At 55.5% G+C, this 17,488-nt stretch overlaps 2 protein-coding genes across 7 annotated transcripts; both read left to right on the top strand.

Moving 5' to 3' along the window:
* The first annotated feature begins 91 nt into the window (after window positions 1-91).
* On the top strand, window positions 92-7,502 carry LOC116435505 (disintegrin and metalloproteinase domain-containing protein 18-like). Its single transcript, XM_032091861.1, has 19 exons — window positions 92-314; window positions 530-591; window positions 738-816; window positions 954-1,030; window positions 1,195-1,387; window positions 1,583-1,648; window positions 1,915-1,986; window positions 2,608-2,774; window positions 3,171-3,252; window positions 3,423-3,559; window positions 4,167-4,344; window positions 4,621-4,710; window positions 5,018-5,216; window positions 5,647-5,755; window positions 6,042-6,225; window positions 6,552-6,632; window positions 6,716-6,833; window positions 6,913-7,072; window positions 7,279-7,502. The coding sequence occupies exons 1-19, from the start codon at window positions 102-104 to the stop codon at window positions 7,448-7,450; spliced, it is 2,439 nt and encodes an 812-aa protein (XP_031947752.1). The 5' UTR covers window positions 92-101; the 3' UTR covers window positions 7,451-7,502.
* An 82-nt stretch (window positions 7,503-7,584) lies between these two features.
* Window positions 7,585-16,154, top strand: IDO2 (indoleamine 2,3-dioxygenase 2). 6 transcript variants are annotated; one of them, XM_032091854.1, is made up of 10 exons: window positions 8,479-8,709; window positions 9,205-9,300; window positions 9,877-9,996; window positions 10,203-10,321; window positions 10,645-10,659; window positions 11,077-11,176; window positions 11,366-11,483; window positions 11,575-11,626; window positions 13,389-13,537; window positions 14,189-14,960. In XM_032091854.1, the coding sequence occupies exons 1-10, from the start codon at window positions 8,611-8,613 to the stop codon at window positions 14,557-14,559; spliced, it is 1,239 nt and encodes a 412-aa protein (XP_031947745.1). In that variant the 5' UTR covers window positions 8,479-8,610; the 3' UTR covers window positions 14,560-14,960. The 6 variants fall into 6 exon arrangements, with proteins under 6 accessions (XP_031947746.1, XP_031947748.1, XP_031947744.1 ...); XM_032091855.1 differs by lacking the exons at window positions 8,479-8,709; window positions 13,389-13,537 and adding an exon at window positions 7,585-7,763 and having other exon boundaries at window positions 14,189-16,154; XM_032091853.1 differs by lacking the exon at window positions 13,389-13,537 and having other exon boundaries at window positions 8,477-8,709; window positions 14,189-16,154.
* The last annotated feature ends 1,334 nt before the right edge of the window (window positions 16,155-17,488 follow it).

Genomic DNA, 17,488 nt, shown 5'->3' on the forward strand with positions numbered 1-17,488 from the left:
CTTTAGGGGAGGGAGGGGCTGGTGCTGGTGGGGCTGTTACTTGTGGGGCCGTTACTGGTGGGCTGTGGGGCCGTTACTGGTGGGGCTGTTACCGGCCGGCCATGGGGCCACTTTGTGCAATGCCACCGCTGCTGCTCCTGCTGCTCCTGGAGCTGCTGCATGAGGCTGGACAGGGTCCCCCTGAGCCCCCCACCCGCCAGGACTGGGCTCAGCCATGGGGGTCTCTGTCCCCTGTGAGTGGGCAGGTTTGGTCCCAGGTCACAATCCCGCAGCAGCTGGGGATGAACGCAACAGGAGCAGCGGGGCTGAAGCAGGCACGGTGCTGGGGGGGCTCTGGGGCGGTTGGGAGAAGGGAGGTCTTCAGTTGCAGAGGAGGGCTGGGAGAGTACAGATGTGGTGGCAGCTGTTACAGTGTCACCACAGCACCCACTCTCTGCTCCCCCTTGGTGTTCGGAGCAGGCCTTGAATCGTGCTGTTTCCAGTCCCCTTTTCCTAATTCTCCCCTTCTCTGCTTTTCTGTATGCACAAGGATGCAGTGTCCTACATCCTGAGGATTGAGGGGAGGCCGTACACTATCCACCTGCAGCAGCAGTGAGTTGGCCCTGACATTGCCCTCACTGACAGTAGCTGTCTTGTTCCCCTTGTTCTCTGGTGGCTGCAGGACCTGCAAGAAGCTTGAGAAGTTCTGGGTAATGGATGCTGTTGTAAGTGCTTCACTTTGGACCTTTTTCTTCTAGTGCCTTTTTATCTGATGACTTCCAGACTTATACATCCAGCAAGCAGGGATCTTTGCACTCTGATTCTGCCCACACTGAGGTAACCTGGCCTCGCTTTGGGCTGTTTGTGCTCTGAGTGTCTCTGTCCAAGGCAGCCAGTCCAGCGGTCTGGGTGGTGGGTAAAGGGATCACCTTCCCAGCCACGGAAGGGACTCCCTGTCCTCTCTTGTGTCATAGGGAGGCTGCCACTACTGGGGGTACATTGATGGCTTCCCCAGCTCGGCAGTGACCCTCAACACCTGCTCAGGGCTCAGGTACTGTACCAGCACTGTCCCTGTGCTGCCCTCCCCGTGGGCACTTGCCAGGACTTTGCCATGGGAGGCCAGGGATACCCTGGCAGCCTGGCCTGGAGGCAGCTGGTGCTGGGGCAGCTGTCCCAGTGCCCAGGGGTAAAGGGCTGGTGCTGGTGCCTTGGCAGGGGTTTGCTGCAGTTTGAGAATGTGAGCTACGGGATCGAGCCCCTGGGCTACTCCCCTGCGTTCCAGCACATGTTGTACCGAGTGAGTGAGGAGCACGTGGCAGAGGCCCTCCCGGCCCACAGCCCCCCTGAGGCAGGGCTCGGCGGGCTGGCAGCCAGGGAGATGTTGGACAAGGCCCATGGGGATGATGAGGTGAGCGGTGCCTGTTCTCACAGTGCTGCTGGTGTCCCTGTCCTGTGAGGAGGGGTCTGACCCTGCTGGAAGCTTTGGCCAGACACTTGGACACAAACCTTGAAGGGACACTTCAAAGAGAAGCACAGCCAACAGCAGCAGTGAGGTGACCAGAGAATGCAGAATCTGTGCTTTGGAGCCCATTTTCTCTTTCAGCCCCTCTCGGCTGCTGCACAATCTCCCAAATACCTCACAGTGTACGTGGTTTTGGACAAGGCTTTGGTAAGTCCATGCCAGCCACTTTTTCCTTGTGTTTGCCTGACTTCTGTGAGCATGGAAATGGTAACATTTCCCAGCTTTTGCACAGATCTGTTTTCCCTTTTGAAAAATTACGTGTACTATGGATTTTGTAGGAAAGAAGGAACATGAATTTGTAGCTCGTGTCTCCGTGGCTCGGTGTTGGGAATCATTTCAGTGTTCCAACATTGTCATGCTTCACCCTGGTAAGCACCTTGTCTGCCTTTGTGTCCTCTTGGGTTGTTTTTCAGTACAACTATATGGGATCAGACCCGAATGCTGCGACGCAGAAGATAATCCAGGCCTTCAATTTAATCAACAATGTGAGTTCTTAAGTCTGGGTTATACTGCAGTGAGATGGGGGATGACAGGGGTGTTGATGTTAGCAGTGGCCACCTCTTTCCTAGCTGCTTTCAGGTTTAGGAGGATATTATGCAAAATTTCCATGTTTCATGAGAAGGTTTTTCATCTGGATGTGTCAGTCTGCCACGAAAGAACATCTTTCCCTATGTGATGGCCATGTCTCCTGCAGAAACTTGCCTGCAGTTTGCCTTAGGGCGGCCAAACCCCAGCTGGACTCCTGGGTTGCTTCCCTCTCTGTGCAGCAGATCCCTGATCTCACTGATCCACTTAACCTGCTTACTCTCAGGTGCTTGTAACCAACTTCCAATCCTGTTCTTTACTCCACTGGTGGTCTTATGGTTCACTTGTGTAATGAGAAGTTACTCCCCAAACCCCTAACATTTGTGAAGTTACTGGACTTTGGCTCAGGCCTCTTGCTGTATCTCTTTGTTCTTCAGGTGTGTTCATTATTTTTGGCTACAGGTGTCATTGAGGCACTGACAGCAGCAATTTGCTTTTCCCATGTGTTTACTGTGTGCAGAGCAGTGACTCTGCATGAAGGGAAGGTGTGAGAGCAGATGTTTCCTCTCTTATACTTTCAGATGTTTAATCCCCTTAACATCACCATTGTGCTGTCCTCCCTGGAGCTGTGGGAAGAGAGGGATAAAGTATCGACAGCAGGGGACACAGATGACCTTCTACAGCGATTTTTGCAGTGGAAACAGTTGTCTCTGGAGCCACAGGTGCACAACATTGCTTCTCTCTTAGGGTAAGATAAAGGTTCATTAGTGTTAAAGGTTACCTGAGAGCAATCAGTCAAACCAATGTAAGTTGAAATATAAAGGATTCCTTTGACAAACGCTTTTTTAAAAATCCGTATTTCCTAAATCCTTAATGTTCTTGAAGTATTTCTTCCAAGACTTTCCTCCTAGTGATGCAGCAGCTGCAATGGTGCCGTCCATCCCTTCCCACCCACCCAGGCTGAGGAGATGGGGACGGTGGCAGCCCCCAGTCCCTGCCCAGCACCAGACACCAGGCTCCCACCACACAGATCCCACCCCAGCTCCCCATGGGGACAGTAGAACAGTCGGGGGCACCAAGGGGACTTGGGCTGTACAGACCCGAGATCCCTCACTTACCCACAGTGACCATGCCTCTGTTCCAGGTACAGGGACCAAGGAGCGTTCATGGGCACAGCGGCTCCGGGAGCGGCATGTCAGAGAGATGCTGCTGCCACAGTGGCCCTGGTATGGTCCCACCTTTCCTCTGCCTGTCTCTCACCAGCCCACATGGCTGTGAACTCAGCCATGGGCACCAGGAACAGGGGTGATGGAAGCATGTGGAGTATCTGCGCCTGGAGCAGGGATCTCTGCAAGGAACACTCCGCTGTGGCAACTCATCTCTCTCCTCCCTCTAGTACCACGGGAACGTGACGCTGGAGTCCTTCTCGGTGCTCCTGGCGCAGGTGCTGGGCCACAGCCTGGGCATGAGCTCCGACAGCTCCCGAGGCTGCGGCTGCCCCGGGCGCGTCTGCGTCATGAGCCCTGAGGCGCTGTGAGTTTGCTGCTCCTGCCCGTGGGGCTGCAGGAGCTGGGGCAAATGAGGTGGGGGACAGGGATGGTTGCCTTGTCAGAGGCGTCTTCTGCAAGTGTCATTCCATTGCAAAAACCACAACAAATTAGAATCACAGACTCATGGAATCACTTAGGTTGGAAAAGGTCTCCAAGACCATCGAGTCCAACCTCTGACCAATCACCACCTTGTCAACTAGACCAGAGCACTGAGTGCCATGTCAGTCATTTCTTGAGCACCTCCAGGGACCGGGACTCCACCACCTCCCTGGGCAGCAATTCCAATGCCTGACCACTATTTCAGTGAAGAAATACCGGCTTTTATTCCTTTAAGAAGAAAAAAAGAATTGATTAAGTAGCAATTTAGTGCTTAATTTGGCAAAAGAGATCTTTGCTCTCTAAATTAAGGTACTTCAGAATGTTTTTCAATCTCTGTTAATGATGAGCTGTAGGTCAGGTGAATTAATAGACCCCTGGGGCCGTCGTACCCTGTGCCAGTGTCTGGGCGAGCCCTTGACTTGCGCAGAGCTTTGGAGAGAGTGAGGGGCAGTGAATGCGTAACATATGCGCTGATAATTGCTTTATTTTAGCCATTTCAGTGGAGCAAAAGCCTTTAGTAACTGCAGCATCAGGGACTTTGAGACCTTCCTGAAGCAGGGCAGAGGCGCGTGCCTTTTCGACAGACCCCGCCTGTCCCGCCGGAGCGGGGCCGTGTGCGGCAACGGCGTGGTGGAGCCGGGCGAGCAGTGCGACTGCGGCACAGCCCAGGTGGGGCCGTGGGAGTCATGGCTGAACCCCTGCAGCTGTGCTGTGAGCACGTGTGGAGTAACAAACCCTTGAGACCGGGAGCCCCACTGCAGTGGGGAGCAGCCCAGGAAGGGTTCTGTTGGGTTTGAGATTGTTTCTGTGTGGCACCGATCTGGTGGCTGCTTTGCCCATTTGTTTTGCTGGATATTGCCCAAGTAATATGGGGAGAAGGAGAAGGAGGAGAACCTCGGGGGTACAAAAACGTAAAAATAACATGGGTTTGCCATGTGTCCCCAGCAATGCCTGAAGGACAAGTGCTGCACTAGAACATGCACATTTAAGCCGAAAGCAAAATGTTCCTCTGGATTGTGTTGTAGAAGTTGTCAGGTAAGGCACATTTTTATAATTATCACAAAATCATTCTTTCTTTTTGGAGAAATAATATATTCCCATGCTAAGGGATAGAGCCAAAACTTCCTGCTGTGCAATGGGAAAGGTTCCTGGAGTTGGGCTTCCCATCTCAGCTCTTGGAAACTCCTGTGGGAGAATATTACTGGGAGACTGTCCTGGGCAGTGTCACACAGGTGTGGTCACCTGAGTGCCTCAAAGGGGACCCCGAGGCCATCATCAGGAGGGGTTGTGTGGGCTCAGGCTGGCAGGCGTGGGAGGCTGCAGAGCTCTTCCTCCTCTCCAGTTCAAGAGGAGGAACTCGCTGTGCCGCCCGGCCGCCGATTTCCAGTGTGATCTGCCCGAGTTCTGCAGCGGCTCCTCCGCCTCCTGCCCCCCCGACCTGTACGTGCAGGATGGGCACGACTGCGGGCGTGGCACTGGCTACTGCTACCAGGGACGCTGCCAGTCCTTAGACCTGCAGTGCAAGCGGCTCTACGGGAGAGGTAACAGGCTGTGCTGGTGGCACTGGCACTGCCCAGGGGCAGGGGTGGCCGCAGCATCATGATGCTCAGTTTGTACCTGTACTCTTCAATGCACCAATCTCGGGTGAGAGTGGGGCACCTGGAGGGAAGGCACAGCTTTAGGAAAGCATTTCAAGCTCTGTTTTGGCTCTGGTTAACAGAGTCCCCCAGTGCTTCACAGATAACAATGGAAAGAACAGAAAGCAAATTATTTTCTGTGGGCAAACTCAATCAGAGAACTTCCCCATTTGCTACTCCCGTGGTGATTTCTGAGGTCCAGGACTGTTGGGGGTTTGGGCGGGGATAGGTATGCTTTCTCTAATTAAATCACAGAAAATGAAGTTATTAGATACCATAATATGTTCCTTTGTGTTCCTTTTAACTGTAACAAATATTTTTGCTAAACTTGTAGATTCAAAGAATGCTCCTGTGGTCTGTTATGAGGAGATTAACAGCCAGCGGGACAGGTTTGGGCACTGCGGGTTCAAGAACAGACACGGGTACCGGCCCTGTGCTTGGAGGTACGCTGGGCAGGGGGCACTGGCTCCGCTAAAATGCATGTTTAATTGGGATTGGACAGTCAAGAGAAGTGTCAAGACTCCAGTTTATGGTGAGATTTGTGAAGCAATAAATAGCTCTGTGTGTGTTCTCCTCATTATGGTGTCTCTCCTTATGTCACAGACCCCTCCTTGGACTTCCCAGTCCTGCTGATGTTTTCTCTCCAGACTGTGCTGTTTAATGTTTCAGTGTCCATCAGGCAGTATCTGTGTGTGTTTGATACACATCGTGTGCAAATTGGCTTTCCAGGGACCTCAGGTGTGGGAAGTTAATCTGCACGTACCCATCCCAGCAGCCCTTCCCATCGGCTGCTGCCGCTGTGATTTACGCCCGAGTGCGGCATCATTTGTGTGTGTCTCTGAACTACCTGAATGTATCAGCACCGCTGGATCAGCTTCTGGTTCCTCCAGGGACAAAGTGCGGCTCTGGAAGGGTAAGGAAATATTTTGTAATCATCTGAAATGGCAAATATAAACTGTAGATATTGACACGATTGTAGAAACACTTGTTCCTTGCAGCAGTGTGCTTGGTATTTAAAAACAATGTAAAAGCATGCAAACGTTGCATTAAAGGTTTGGTGGGGTGTGAGCACCAAACATGACCTGGCCCCAGGGCAGAACTGTGGCTTCTTTGTCTTTTTGGTTTTTTTTTTTTTTTTAAATAGTGTGTTTTCCTTCCCCTTTGGGCCATAGCCTGAGGTGCTGAGCACTGTATAGGTGAGGCAGTGCTGGGCTGGAGATGCCATGGTTTTTTTCCCAGGTGTGTATAAACAACACATGTCACCCACACTCGGTGCTGGGGTATAGCTGTGACAGCGAAGCAAAGTGCCACGGCCATGGCGTGAGTCCCACGGGGTGCTGGGGCTGGGGGGCAGACTGTATGTGTTCCCTGCACACCCGTACCCCCTCCCCTGGGCCTTCCAGGTGTGCAACAATAAGGGCAATTGCCACTGCCACCCGGGCTGGCAGCCTCCTGACTGCCGGAGGAGGGGGTCCCGCCTGGGGGGGAGCACGGACAGCGGCCTCCAGCTGACAGAGGGAGGTGAGTGTGGGCAGCCGGGGCGGGACGGCGTGGGCAGGGCTGGCCGTGCCCTGTGCCCAGCTGGGCTGTCTCCTGCCAGGCCGGCCCCTGCAGCGAGCACTGGAGGATGGGGAGATGGCCTGGCTGGTGCTGGGCTCCAGCCTCGTTCTGCTCGTCCTCACCGCGGCCCTCGGCCTCGGCCTGTGGCGGCAGCAGGTGCTGGGCCAGTGCCGCGGGCAGCGGCCACCGGGCACGGAGGGGTGAGTGGGGCCCCGCCTGCTGCAGGATCCTTGGGGGGATGGAAGCTGTGGGAGGGCACCGCAGTATCCCCCAAGAGGGCTGAGGGGATCCCTGGAGAGGGGAGGGAAGGGGATGAGGTGATTCCCTTGGGGTGTACAGGGTGATTCCCAGGGGGACATGAGGACATTCCCCAGGGCTGAGGTGACCATTGTAGGTCCCCCCACAGCACCAGCCGGGACAGGGAGCTGGAGCCAGACCTGGAGCTAAATCTGGAGCCAGACCCAGAGCTGGCCCCAGAGCTGCAGACAGACCTAAAGCCAGAGCCAGACCTGGAGCTGAAGACAGACACGGACCCAACACCGGAGCCAGCGCTGGGCAGCACAATGGGCACTAATTAAAGGTGTTGGGCAAAGCTGGTGTCATGGCCAGTGCCCCGTGGTTTTATGCTTACACCGTTTGTGTTTTTTGCAGAGTTAACCTTGGTCTCGGGGCTGAGGGGCCACAGCTGCTGAGATCATCCCCTTTTCTCTGTGGGCACATGGTGATGGTTGGAATTTGCCCATCTGTGAGGGCTGTGAAGCTGCCTGATGCTGGGGACTGTCCAGCAGGGACAGATTAGGTGCTGTGGCTGCCTCTGAAGTGGACCTCTCCTGCATGGCTTTGGATGTGTGGGGCTCATGGCCCCCCTCCTCAGCAGAGCTGGGGACCATGGTAGGCCACTGGCTGATGTGGTGGACGCGGTGCTGACTGTGAGGGTGTCACCTCTGTTTTGTGTGTGAACAGTCTGTTTCCTGCAGTGCCCTTGGACCTGCATCCCCCAGAGATGTCAATCCTGCTGTTTGTACCCCTGGCCCTTCCCTTCCCTTGCACTCACAAGTACCTCCAGCCCCAGCCCCTGTCTGCACAGGCAGCACTCACAGGGCAGATTTCCCCCCAGAAAGCTGCTGTTTGGGAAGGCCCTGCTCGGAGCATCCTGCTGAACCCCCCTCAGGTGGTGGGACCCCACCGGCAGCCCCAGTGACCCCCAGCACCATGGGGAAAACAGCAGCATCCCCTGTGTTTCATGCATCTCTGGCCAGGTGGCAGCATGAGCTTCCCAGCATCGACCAGCCCAGGCTGGGGGTTGGCTCCTGCCTGTCACCATTAGGTCAGCAGCCCACTGCACACAGGTTTGACATTGCTGGGATCGTGGGGATCCCCAGCTGCAGAAGCAGTGTCCCCGAGCTGCTGCCTCAGGCCACCTCCCATCCCATGGGAGCCTCAGGGTGGTCCTGGGGGCAGCCAGCTCACAGCCCCTGCTTCCCCTGAGACAGGTCCCCCAAGGCTTTCCCATGGCCAGGTGCCCATGGGGACAGAGTTTAATGTTTGCTCCACGACAAGGCCTTATCAGCAACCTTTACCCGTGTTTGCTCAGGCCCTCTGGCCATTGGGCAGCCAGGCCCGAGTCCCCCCAGGACAAGGTGCGCTCCTGCGCCGCGCTCGCAGTGCTGGCTCAGCGCATACTGGCAGCGGGTGGCCAGGCCAGAGCACATCCTGACACCACAGCCAGTGTCCAGCAATGGAGGCCAGCGATGACACGGAGGAACCCCCACTGCTTCTGGCACTGACCAGGTTTCAGGTCTCTGAGGAGTTTGGTTTCCTGCTTCCCGATCCTCTGGTAGGAGCTGGCTGTGCCTCCCCATCTGCATGCCACAGGAGGCAGACAGGAAAATAGAGGGGCTGGTGAGCAGTTTTCTGGGGGAGCTTTGATGTAGCATTTTGCTATAACACTTTACAATGAGCAGTGAGGAAGACAGGTGCTATTTTGGCACCCAAGGCAGTTTCATAGGACAAACTCCTGCCCTTTAAAAGGATGCAAGCAGCACAGAGGAGAGGTGAAGGAGCTCTGCCATTTACACACTGGCCTTGGCTCTACAGGATTTTGGGGAGCACCAGCAGAGGAGGTCTGGGCTATTTATTACTGGCCTGGCTCCACAGTGGGAGTGCGTGGGGACAGACAGATCGTGTTCACCATCCATTAATTTGTGACCACCCAGGCTCATCTTAATGGAGAGGGAACCAGACACGAGCCGTCAGCAGTGGTGTGTGAGGCTGGGTGGGTGCTGGGAGCCCGGGCACATTCACAGCCCTCCCTCTGCCTCTCTCCACCAAGACAGAGCTGCCGGCACCCTACGGCCCCTGGATGGACATCGCTCGTGAACTGCCCCAGCTGATCATGAGCCATCAGCTCCGCTCACACGTTCACCAGGTATGGTGTTCTCCTTCCTGCCTCTGGAGCTCTCTCAAACCTTGGTCTGACACAGCAGTGTCTGTAAAACATATGGAAAAGCAGCCTGGCAGCACAGATGCGTGCTGAGCCGTGGCTGACACCAAGCGACAGCAAAGTCTTAACATCGGCACAGAAATAACTCTCGCATCAGATCCAAGCGCTCAGCAGCCAGCAAGGGCTGGAGCAGGGTCCCTCTAGGTGTCACAAGAACCACGTCTCATCCCAGCCATGCTCCCTGCCAAAGGAGCACAGATGCTCTATGAGCTTATGGCCAGGCTCGACCCTTCTGGCACACAGGGATTAGCTGCTCCCATGGGCATCCCAGCACCAGGGAGAGGGACTCCTTTTTGAGGAAAATCCCACAGATTACTGTCCCTGCTCACAAACCAGTAACAGTTCAGCAGGAGCAAATCCTGCAGAGTGGGTGGGAAGGGAGGCTTAAAGGCGGGGGAGAAGCACTAGGAGGGTTCTCCCTGGCTGGCAGGGCAGCCCCTCCACCACAGGGGCCTTGGCATTGCTGGCTCTGCTCCTTGCTCCCAAGGGTTTCCCTGGCAGATGCCACAGCTGAGCACCCAGCACCTCCGAGGACGTGAGGAGCTGCACTTGGCACACCTGGTGCTCAGCTGCATCACCATGGGCTACGTCTGGCAGGAGGGCGAGGAGGGCACCGTGCAGGTAAAGGCAAGGTAGAGGAGGTTCACCTGCTCCTTGGGGTCTGGGAGCTGATGCTGCTCCCTTAGAACTTATCCCATGGGAGCAAAGCCCCTTCCCTGCGGCTGTGGCAGGAGCGTGTCTCCTCCTGCCTGGCTGCTGCCTGCAGACAGGCACCTTTCAGCAGCCCGACAACATCCCCATCTTCCCCTGTGCTTTGTGCCACTCAGGTCCTGCCCCGAAATCTCGCCGTCCCCTACTGGGAGGTCTCGCAGGCCCTGGGCCTCCCGCCCATCCTCAGCCACGCAGACTTTGTGTTGGCCAACTGGAGGAGGAAGGACCCCAACGGGTAAACAGGCAAATGGCAGTGGGTGAAGCGCGGTTCTTCCTGCGGTTGAGCAGCAGTGATGAGCAGGGGTTGGGGACAGACTGTTCCCAAACTGCTCCTGTTCTGCCAAACCCCTTTGAATCCCACCTTTGCTGGGGTCGGCCTCATGGGTGTGGACACAGGAACTCTGTGGGAATATGGGTATCTCTGGGAGCAGGCCCTGGGGACGGCTCCTCTGTTCCCTGCAGAGCACAGCCCATCACTAGAACCATTTATAATCTCTCTCTCCCTCTCTCTCCCCCCTTTTCTTGTGCATTTGTTGGCCATGACTGAAATGCCTTCAGGCCTCTGGAAATCGAGTAAGTAGTTAATGCTCGTTTATTTTCTAATGGTGTTGGTTTTGTTTGGATTGACTCAGCTCTCCAGCACTGCTTGGGCTGAACCTGTTTTGATGTGTGCACACAAGAACAGTGTTTGTCACCAAAGTGCCACTGCCACGACAGCAAAGGGACCGTGGCAGAGCCACTGGCTGCTCTGGCTGCACAGATCCAGTGGCCACGGGCCATGGGGAGGGCACAGTGAGGATGGTAGGTCCCCCTAAACCAGAGCAGTCCTGCTGCCCTTTCACTGTCTGTCAGCCCTCTCTACATAGGGTGCAGATATGAGGCTCTGGAGTCTGGGACAGTTTTGTTCCCAGGGCTCAGTGGGTCCCACAGTGTGTAGGGAAATCCTGAGCCACCACCCCCCTAATCCCTCTCGTCGGCCCGTTTGTGAAGGAACCTGGACACCATCATCACACTGCCTGGGGGAGAGAGCCTGCGGGGCTTCATCCTTGTCACCCTGCTTGTTGAGAAGGCAGCTGTGCCTGGCATTAAGGTGGGTACTGCTCTGTCCCAGGGCTCTTTGCTTACCTGTAAAGTGCCTGAGGTGCACCCACAAGGTGTTCCTGCCCCCGAACCTGGGCTGGGGAAGGGGCAGAGCTGGCATGGCTGGCAGAAAATGTCCAGAGCCACTGGACTTCCTACCCCTTTGTCACTTGGTGCTCTCCCTCCCCTCTTCTCACAGGCAATCATCGGCGCCCTTCGTGCCATCCTGCAGTGTGATGAGGAGACCCTGCACAGAGCCCTGCAGGAGCTGGCAGGGGCCATCGAGGCCATGAGTGAGGCGCTGAGGCGGATGCACGGTGAGAACAGCTGGTGCCTGCGTGTGCTGCAGCTCATCACACATGCTGGTGTAACCGCCCACCACCTCTGATCTGATTGACTTCCTCCTAGACTATGTGGATCCAGAAGTATTCTACACTGTGATCCGGATCTTCCTCTCTGGGTAAGTGCTGCCTGTTTCCCTCCAGAGCCACTGTGCTGGCAGCTCCCAGGGCTGGGGGGAGCTGAGAATGTGCAGGGAGGGGCAGATGGGATATGGGGTCCCCCAGGGCAGGAAAGGGACCAGCACTGTGTCTGGCAGTGATGCTCCCAAGAGCATCATGATCCTGTCCCCCAGGAACTCCTAGGCACTGAATCAGTTGGGATGGACTGTGGCCAAGGGCTGGGGTCTGCCTCCCTCCAGCTTCTCTGCATCCCACGCTTCAGCTCAGCCCTGACAGCCCCAACAGCCAGAATTGTGCACAAATGAATCGTTCTTGCTCTTGGCCGAACAGTTTTGACAGGAGAAGAGGAATTTCTCTTTACTTCCACACTGTGTACACAAAGGTGCAAAGCTGAGCAGGAGCTCTTCCCACTGCGTGTTAAGGAAACATCCATAACAAGCCTCTTGCTGCTGCTCTGTTACTATCCTGTCAGTTGAAAAAAACAAAATCTACCCCCCCTCCCCCCCCAAATACTGAAAATGCCATTTGGGCAAGGCAGAACCACGGCCCCAAGAGCCCAGCACAGCGTATTTGCCATCCCTCAGCATCCCTGTGGGGCTGCAGTGTCTGCAGACGCTCAGTCCCAGGCCTCTCAGGGGGGATTCTATTTTTATTTCTCTCCATCATATCTCAGCATTCCCGAGTAAAAGGCTCCATGCATCATGATTAGGTTTCTCTCCTTTTTTATCCAAGCTGACCTTGTCTGGATGGTCATCAGCCTGGGAAAACATGCCTTTTAAATTCCCTTCTGCTTATAAGAACTTCCCACTAGTAGCGGTTACTATAAATACAATCCTGGGAGAACTAAAAATATTCTGGTATTTGATAATGAATCTATTTTCTCTGCAGTTTGTGTAAAATCTGTTCCTGTAGCCCAACAGACACTGCAGCCAGCACCGAAAGCCTCACAGAATGGTGCATTCTGCTAAAGGTCAACAGATATTTTTGTGCCAGGCACTTTATCTCCCTGAAGTCGTAACTTCTGTCTCCATTTGGGTGCGAGTGCTTCTCCGTTTTCGCACAAGGGGGGCTGACAGGGTCTGAGTTCAGGGTGTGTGTGGGAGGCACCAGCAGTGCTGACTCCTGACCTGCCCAGGACCAGCAGCTTCAGAGGGAGGAAACCCCATCCCTGCCTTGTTATCTGCAGAGATAAATAGAGGCAGGCAGGCCTGGCCTCTATTTATCTTTTAAATGCCTCCAAAGACATCACCTTGAGTAACAAGAAAAAAGGAAAATCCAAACCTCAGGGGCTCAGAGGAGTGTTTGGGTGACTACCTGTTTCTTCAAATAGCTGCTGGTGTTCAAGGAATTGATGTAAAGTGCCACTATTGCCCAGACAAGTGCCCCCTCCCCTCTCGCACACCTCTGCTTGCAGAAACCTTACTGAACTGGAGCAGGAGGCGCAGCCAGGCAGGGCAATGTGTCCCAGCACCATGCCACAGGGTGCTCACCAGGGCATGGAGATCCCAGAGAACACTCTTCTGGCAAAGGAAAATTAAGGATTTCTCCTTACTCCCATGGCCTCATCCTGTGCCTTGGCACAGTATTTGATTTCCAAGTCTATCTCCTGTTTGAGGAGGGCTGACATGGCTGAGCTGGAGGAGGAGATCCATGGGCTGGACCAGGAAAGTTTTGCTCAGTCTTGCCAGCCCAGGGTCCCTTCTGACAGGCCCTTGTCCCCAGCCCCATGGCCGCTGCCTGACTGCCGTGTCTCCCGCTCAGCTGGAAGGACAACCCTGCCATGCCGCACGGGCTCATCTATGAGGGGGTGTCCCAGGAGCCCATGGCGTACTCGGGAGGCAGCGCGGCGCAGAGCACGGTCCTGCACGCCTTCGATGAGCTCCTGGGCATCTGCCACCATGAGGACAGTGGTGAGCCATGAGCTTTTCCTTTTCCAAAGCAAATAAGGGGCAGGAGAAGAGATGAGCCAGAGCAATTCACACGACTGTGCCAGCTCTATCAAGCAGGAGGACATGAGCCCATCTCATCCTTGCAGAGTCTGGCTGGGACCAGGCTCTGCCCAGTTCCAGGGAGAAAGGTTATAAATGTGCCTCTGGCAGGTGCTTCCTCAACATGGTAAATTCACAAAAGAACCCACTTGGCTTCTTGCATGTCAGCTTTTTGCTGAGGTTCTCTATGGGCCCAGAGATGAGGGAGCAGAGCGTGCAGGCATCCTGCCAGTGATTTACCTCATCCATTCATAGAGCTCCACATTAGTCCAGCCCACAACACAAATATTTACCAGAAATTAGCAAAACCACTTTACCAGCAAAAAAACCCCAAACCAAAGGGCTAGGAGGAGGGCTAAACCCTGCCCTTTAGGACTAGCACCAGCCCTAATGGAGCACTGACCTAATATGGGTTTTCTTTCTCACTCAGTTGGAGGCAGAGCAGAGGAGGCTGTGCAGGCTGTCAGTGGTCCCTGCAAACTGTGCCAGCTCCAGGCTAGCTTCTCTCTTAGAGGGTCAGGCCTTTAATCCATTTACCCACAACTTATTCCTTCCTCTGCTGGTGTCTTGCAGCTGCCTTCCTGCACAGGATGAGGGACTACATGCCCCCACCCCACAGAGCCTTTGTGGAGGAGATCCAGCGGGCCGTGTCCCTGAAGCAGCACGTGCTCTCCTCGGGGGACGCGCGGCTCCGCGCCGCGTTCAATCGCTGCGTGTCTGCACTGACAGACTTCAGGTCCTACCACATCACCATCGTCACCAAGTACATCACCATTGCGGCGGCCAAAGCCAAGGCCGGCCGGGCAGAGCCGAATTCCAGGGCTGGCCCCTCTGGGGGAAAGCCCCCTTCTGCCCTGGAGGCCAAAGGAACCGGTGGGTCCCACATCTTCAGCTTCCTGAAGAGCATCAGGAACACCACCAGGGAGGGGATGATAAGTGCCTGACCTACCTGAGGGTTGCCCAAAGTGGGTGCAGGAGGCCAAGGGGCTTCGGTATCTGTCTGCCATTCACAAGCCAAGATCCAAAACCTCCCCTCAGCAGCAGCCTTCCCACCTGTGCACGTCTGGGACGGGAGGAGCATGTTCGGTGCTGTTGAGAGAGAACAGTGCTGCTGCTGCTGCCTCCCCCCAGAAGGCACACAGCGAGCTCAGCGTCCTCCCCTGGCACAGGGACGGGCACACGGTCCTCCCCTGGCACCGACGTCAGCACATCACCCCCGGCCCCAGGGACGAGCCGTGTCCCTCCAAGCCCCCCTTCTTCCCGGCTCCGCCCCGGGCGTGGAGGCTGCAGCTCGGATAGACACGGGTGGGTTACACGGGCGAATAAAGCAGCGATTCCCGATCCAGCGGCGAGGCCGGGCCCTGTGTCCATCGCGGCGCTGCTCCAGCAGCAGGTGGCGGCAGAAAGCCGCGCTGGGCTGCGGCCGAGCCGCTCCCGGAGCAGGGGAGCAGAGGGGCAGCAGGGATGGGTGGGGAGGTGGACACCAGCGGCGACTGCGGGGTGAACGGGTGCAAGGGACAGCGAAGGGCAAGAAAGAACTTCCCGCTGTGACCCCCAGCCTCTGACACCTGGACACGGCTCCTCTCCCTCCACACCTGCAAAGGGACCATGATTGCTCCGCAGGGAAAGTCCAACAACCGCCAACTCTCCCGTCATGGGAGTGACGCTGAAGCCACTCAAACCCAGCCGCGAGAGGAGTGTGGATGAGAGGAGAGAGCCAGGCTGTGGGATAAATGCGGGGTGTCCAGGAAGCTGGTGTTCGCGGGAAGAGGCTGTACCGAGGCACAGGGGTTCCTCTCCGTGGCCAACTCCATTGCCCCTCCTGGTTCATTAAGGGCTCGGGATGTCACAGGGGCGAAGCTGCAACTCTGGGGGTCACACGGGCTTCACTTTAAGTCTCAGTGATAATCCTGTGCTGTAGTAGGGGACGTGGGGACCCATGGCTTCCTCAAGGGGCCGGCATGGGAAAAATACTCCCGACAAGCCCATGATCCTCACTCGGTACCGGCAGCAGAAGAACACGCAGCCTGGTGCCAGGGTCAGCCCAGTCTAGAGGCTCCGGTGATACAGACCCGCTGCAGGTGAAGCGAGACCTGCGAGCAGTCCCTGTGCTGGCCGTGGCTGCTCCCGGGTGTTGCTGCCTGGCCCAAGGCTGCAGAACGGGCTCACCTCACACTACTGAGCTGGGCTGAGTGGGCAGAGCCTTGCTCCAAGAGTGGTGCTAAAGCTTTTTTTATAATGGCAGGTGCTCACATTGCCCTTTTCTAGCAAGTCAGCACGCCCAGATTCCTTGGAATTTGCATCTTTAGGGAAATCAGGCCATATGGCTCTGTTTTGCCTCCCCAGGTTTTGCTGGCACAGCCACCAGAGGTAGGATTCACACCCAATCAGTGTCTTGGTGCAAAAATAGCCCTGGCAGTGCCCCTTCTGCACTACTAGAAGAGAGTCAAGGTCCTTTGAAATGAGATGTTGTTCCCATAAGGGCAGAAAGAAGCTCAGCACACTGTAGCTTGAATTATTAAACTCTTGCTAAACTGTATTTTATGCTCTTTTTTTGAATGCAGGCCTAAAACTGAGGCTTCAGAGATTACTTCAGTAAACAACCCACGGGAACGTGTCAGCACCTTTAAATCTTTGCCTGGCAGCGCTCCTTCCACTTGATCTTCATTTCTGAATAGCTGCTGCATATTTCATGTAGGAGATATTTCATCCTGATGATTGTCTTGGTCTATTACATTTCAGACCATTTCAGGAAAACAGCAAACTTGGACCAGGGGAAAATTCACTCCATCTAAATGAGAAACGCAGCCAGGACCGGAGGGAGCTGGGGCAGGCTGGCCCTACGGGGGACGGGGGCTCCACACATGCTGCAAATGCCCAAACCCTGCTGGGCAGCAGCAGTGCCAGGAAGGGCGACAAGACCCCCAGCAGGTGGGTTTTCTTACTTCTGCAAACTCCCTTCCCTGGACATGCTGCCCCTGCCCCACGCCACTGGGGTCAGGAGCAGGTCCTTAGGAGCAAGGAGGATGGATTTGTGTCACCTCAGAAAAGAAAAGGGGAGATGGGAAATCAGGGAGGTGTTGGAGGGCTCTGGAGACCCAAGGGGTTTCCCTGCACTGGAGGGCACACTCACCTTCTTCTGGTGAACAAGGAAGGTGCCTAAGAAACTACAGAGCAGGAGTCAGCCCTGGCGGTCCCAGGCCAGCAAACTACAGAACAGAGGCTCCTCATGCCTGAGTTCACACTACCAAGTGCTCTGTCACAGCCAGCTCACAATCAATCAGCTGCAGCTCCTTTGGAACTGAATTCCATAAGGATCCTGCCACTCTGGAAGTACCCAGGTAGTGAGCCACAGTAAGGCACAGACCTTTCCTGTGTGCTCTCCTAGCAGGCTGGGACAGCTGCTCCAAGAGAGCTTTGATTTCTCTCAGTTTTCAAACCACTGCTGTCTAACACTGATCACAAGACACAGATATCTAAGGTCTCAGGTGCATTCTGACTGGAAGCACGTGGCATTTAAATAATTTATGCCTGTGCCTAAAGATGGCACAATGTGTTTCAGGATAACCATGTGCTCGGCATCCATGCTGCATCCCACCAGTGGGAACCGTGCTGCCACAGGCTGCCAACCTGAGGCCCCGCTCTGTCCTGAAGGGTTTCTTTTGGCAGGCACTGGGGGAGCCCAGAGTGTGTGGAATGAGCCCAGCCACAGCTACCCATCACCTCTCCTGAGCAGCAATGTCCAGGCTCTGCTGTTCTCTCAGTCAGACCCCATCTGGGACAACCTGAGCACAGGAGACACCCAAGATCCCCTGCACTGCAACAGGCAGGGTTAAGACCTTTTCTGGAGCTCTGTAATAGAATTAATGTTAT

Source organism: Corvus moneduloides, chromosome 27, assembly GCF_009650955.1.
Source record: "Corvus moneduloides isolate bCorMon1 chromosome 27, bCorMon1.pri, whole genome shotgun sequence".
Lineage (NCBI taxonomy): Eukaryota > Metazoa > Chordata > Aves > Passeriformes > Corvidae > Corvus > Corvus moneduloides.

Excerpts from the sequence above, each read along its gene's own strand:
- LOC116435505 (XM_032091861.1), top strand. The coding sequence starts at position 102 with ATGGGGCCACTTTGTGCAATGCCACCGCTGCTGCTCCTGCTGCTCCTG. Across the intron at positions 1,649-1,914 it reads TGGTTTTGGACAAGGCTTTG|TACAACTATATGGGATCAGA; the intron begins GTAAGTCCATGC and ends GTTGTTTTTCAG. Across the intron at positions 6,633-6,715 it reads CAAAGTGCCACGGCCATGGC|GTGTGCAACAATAAGGGCAA; the intron begins GTGAGTCCCACG and ends TGGGCCTTCCAG.
- IDO2 (XM_032091853.1), top strand. The coding sequence starts at position 8,611 with ATGGAGGCCAGCGATGACACGGAGGAACCCCCACTGCTTCTGGCACTG. Across the intron at positions 9,997-10,202 it reads GCGAGGAGGGCACCGTGCAG|GTCCTGCCCCGAAATCTCGC; the intron begins GTAAAGGCAAGG and ends TGTGCCACTCAG. Across the intron at positions 11,177-11,365 it reads CAGCTGTGCCTGGCATTAAG|GCAATCATCGGCGCCCTTCG; the intron begins GTGGGTACTGCT and ends CTCTTCTCACAG.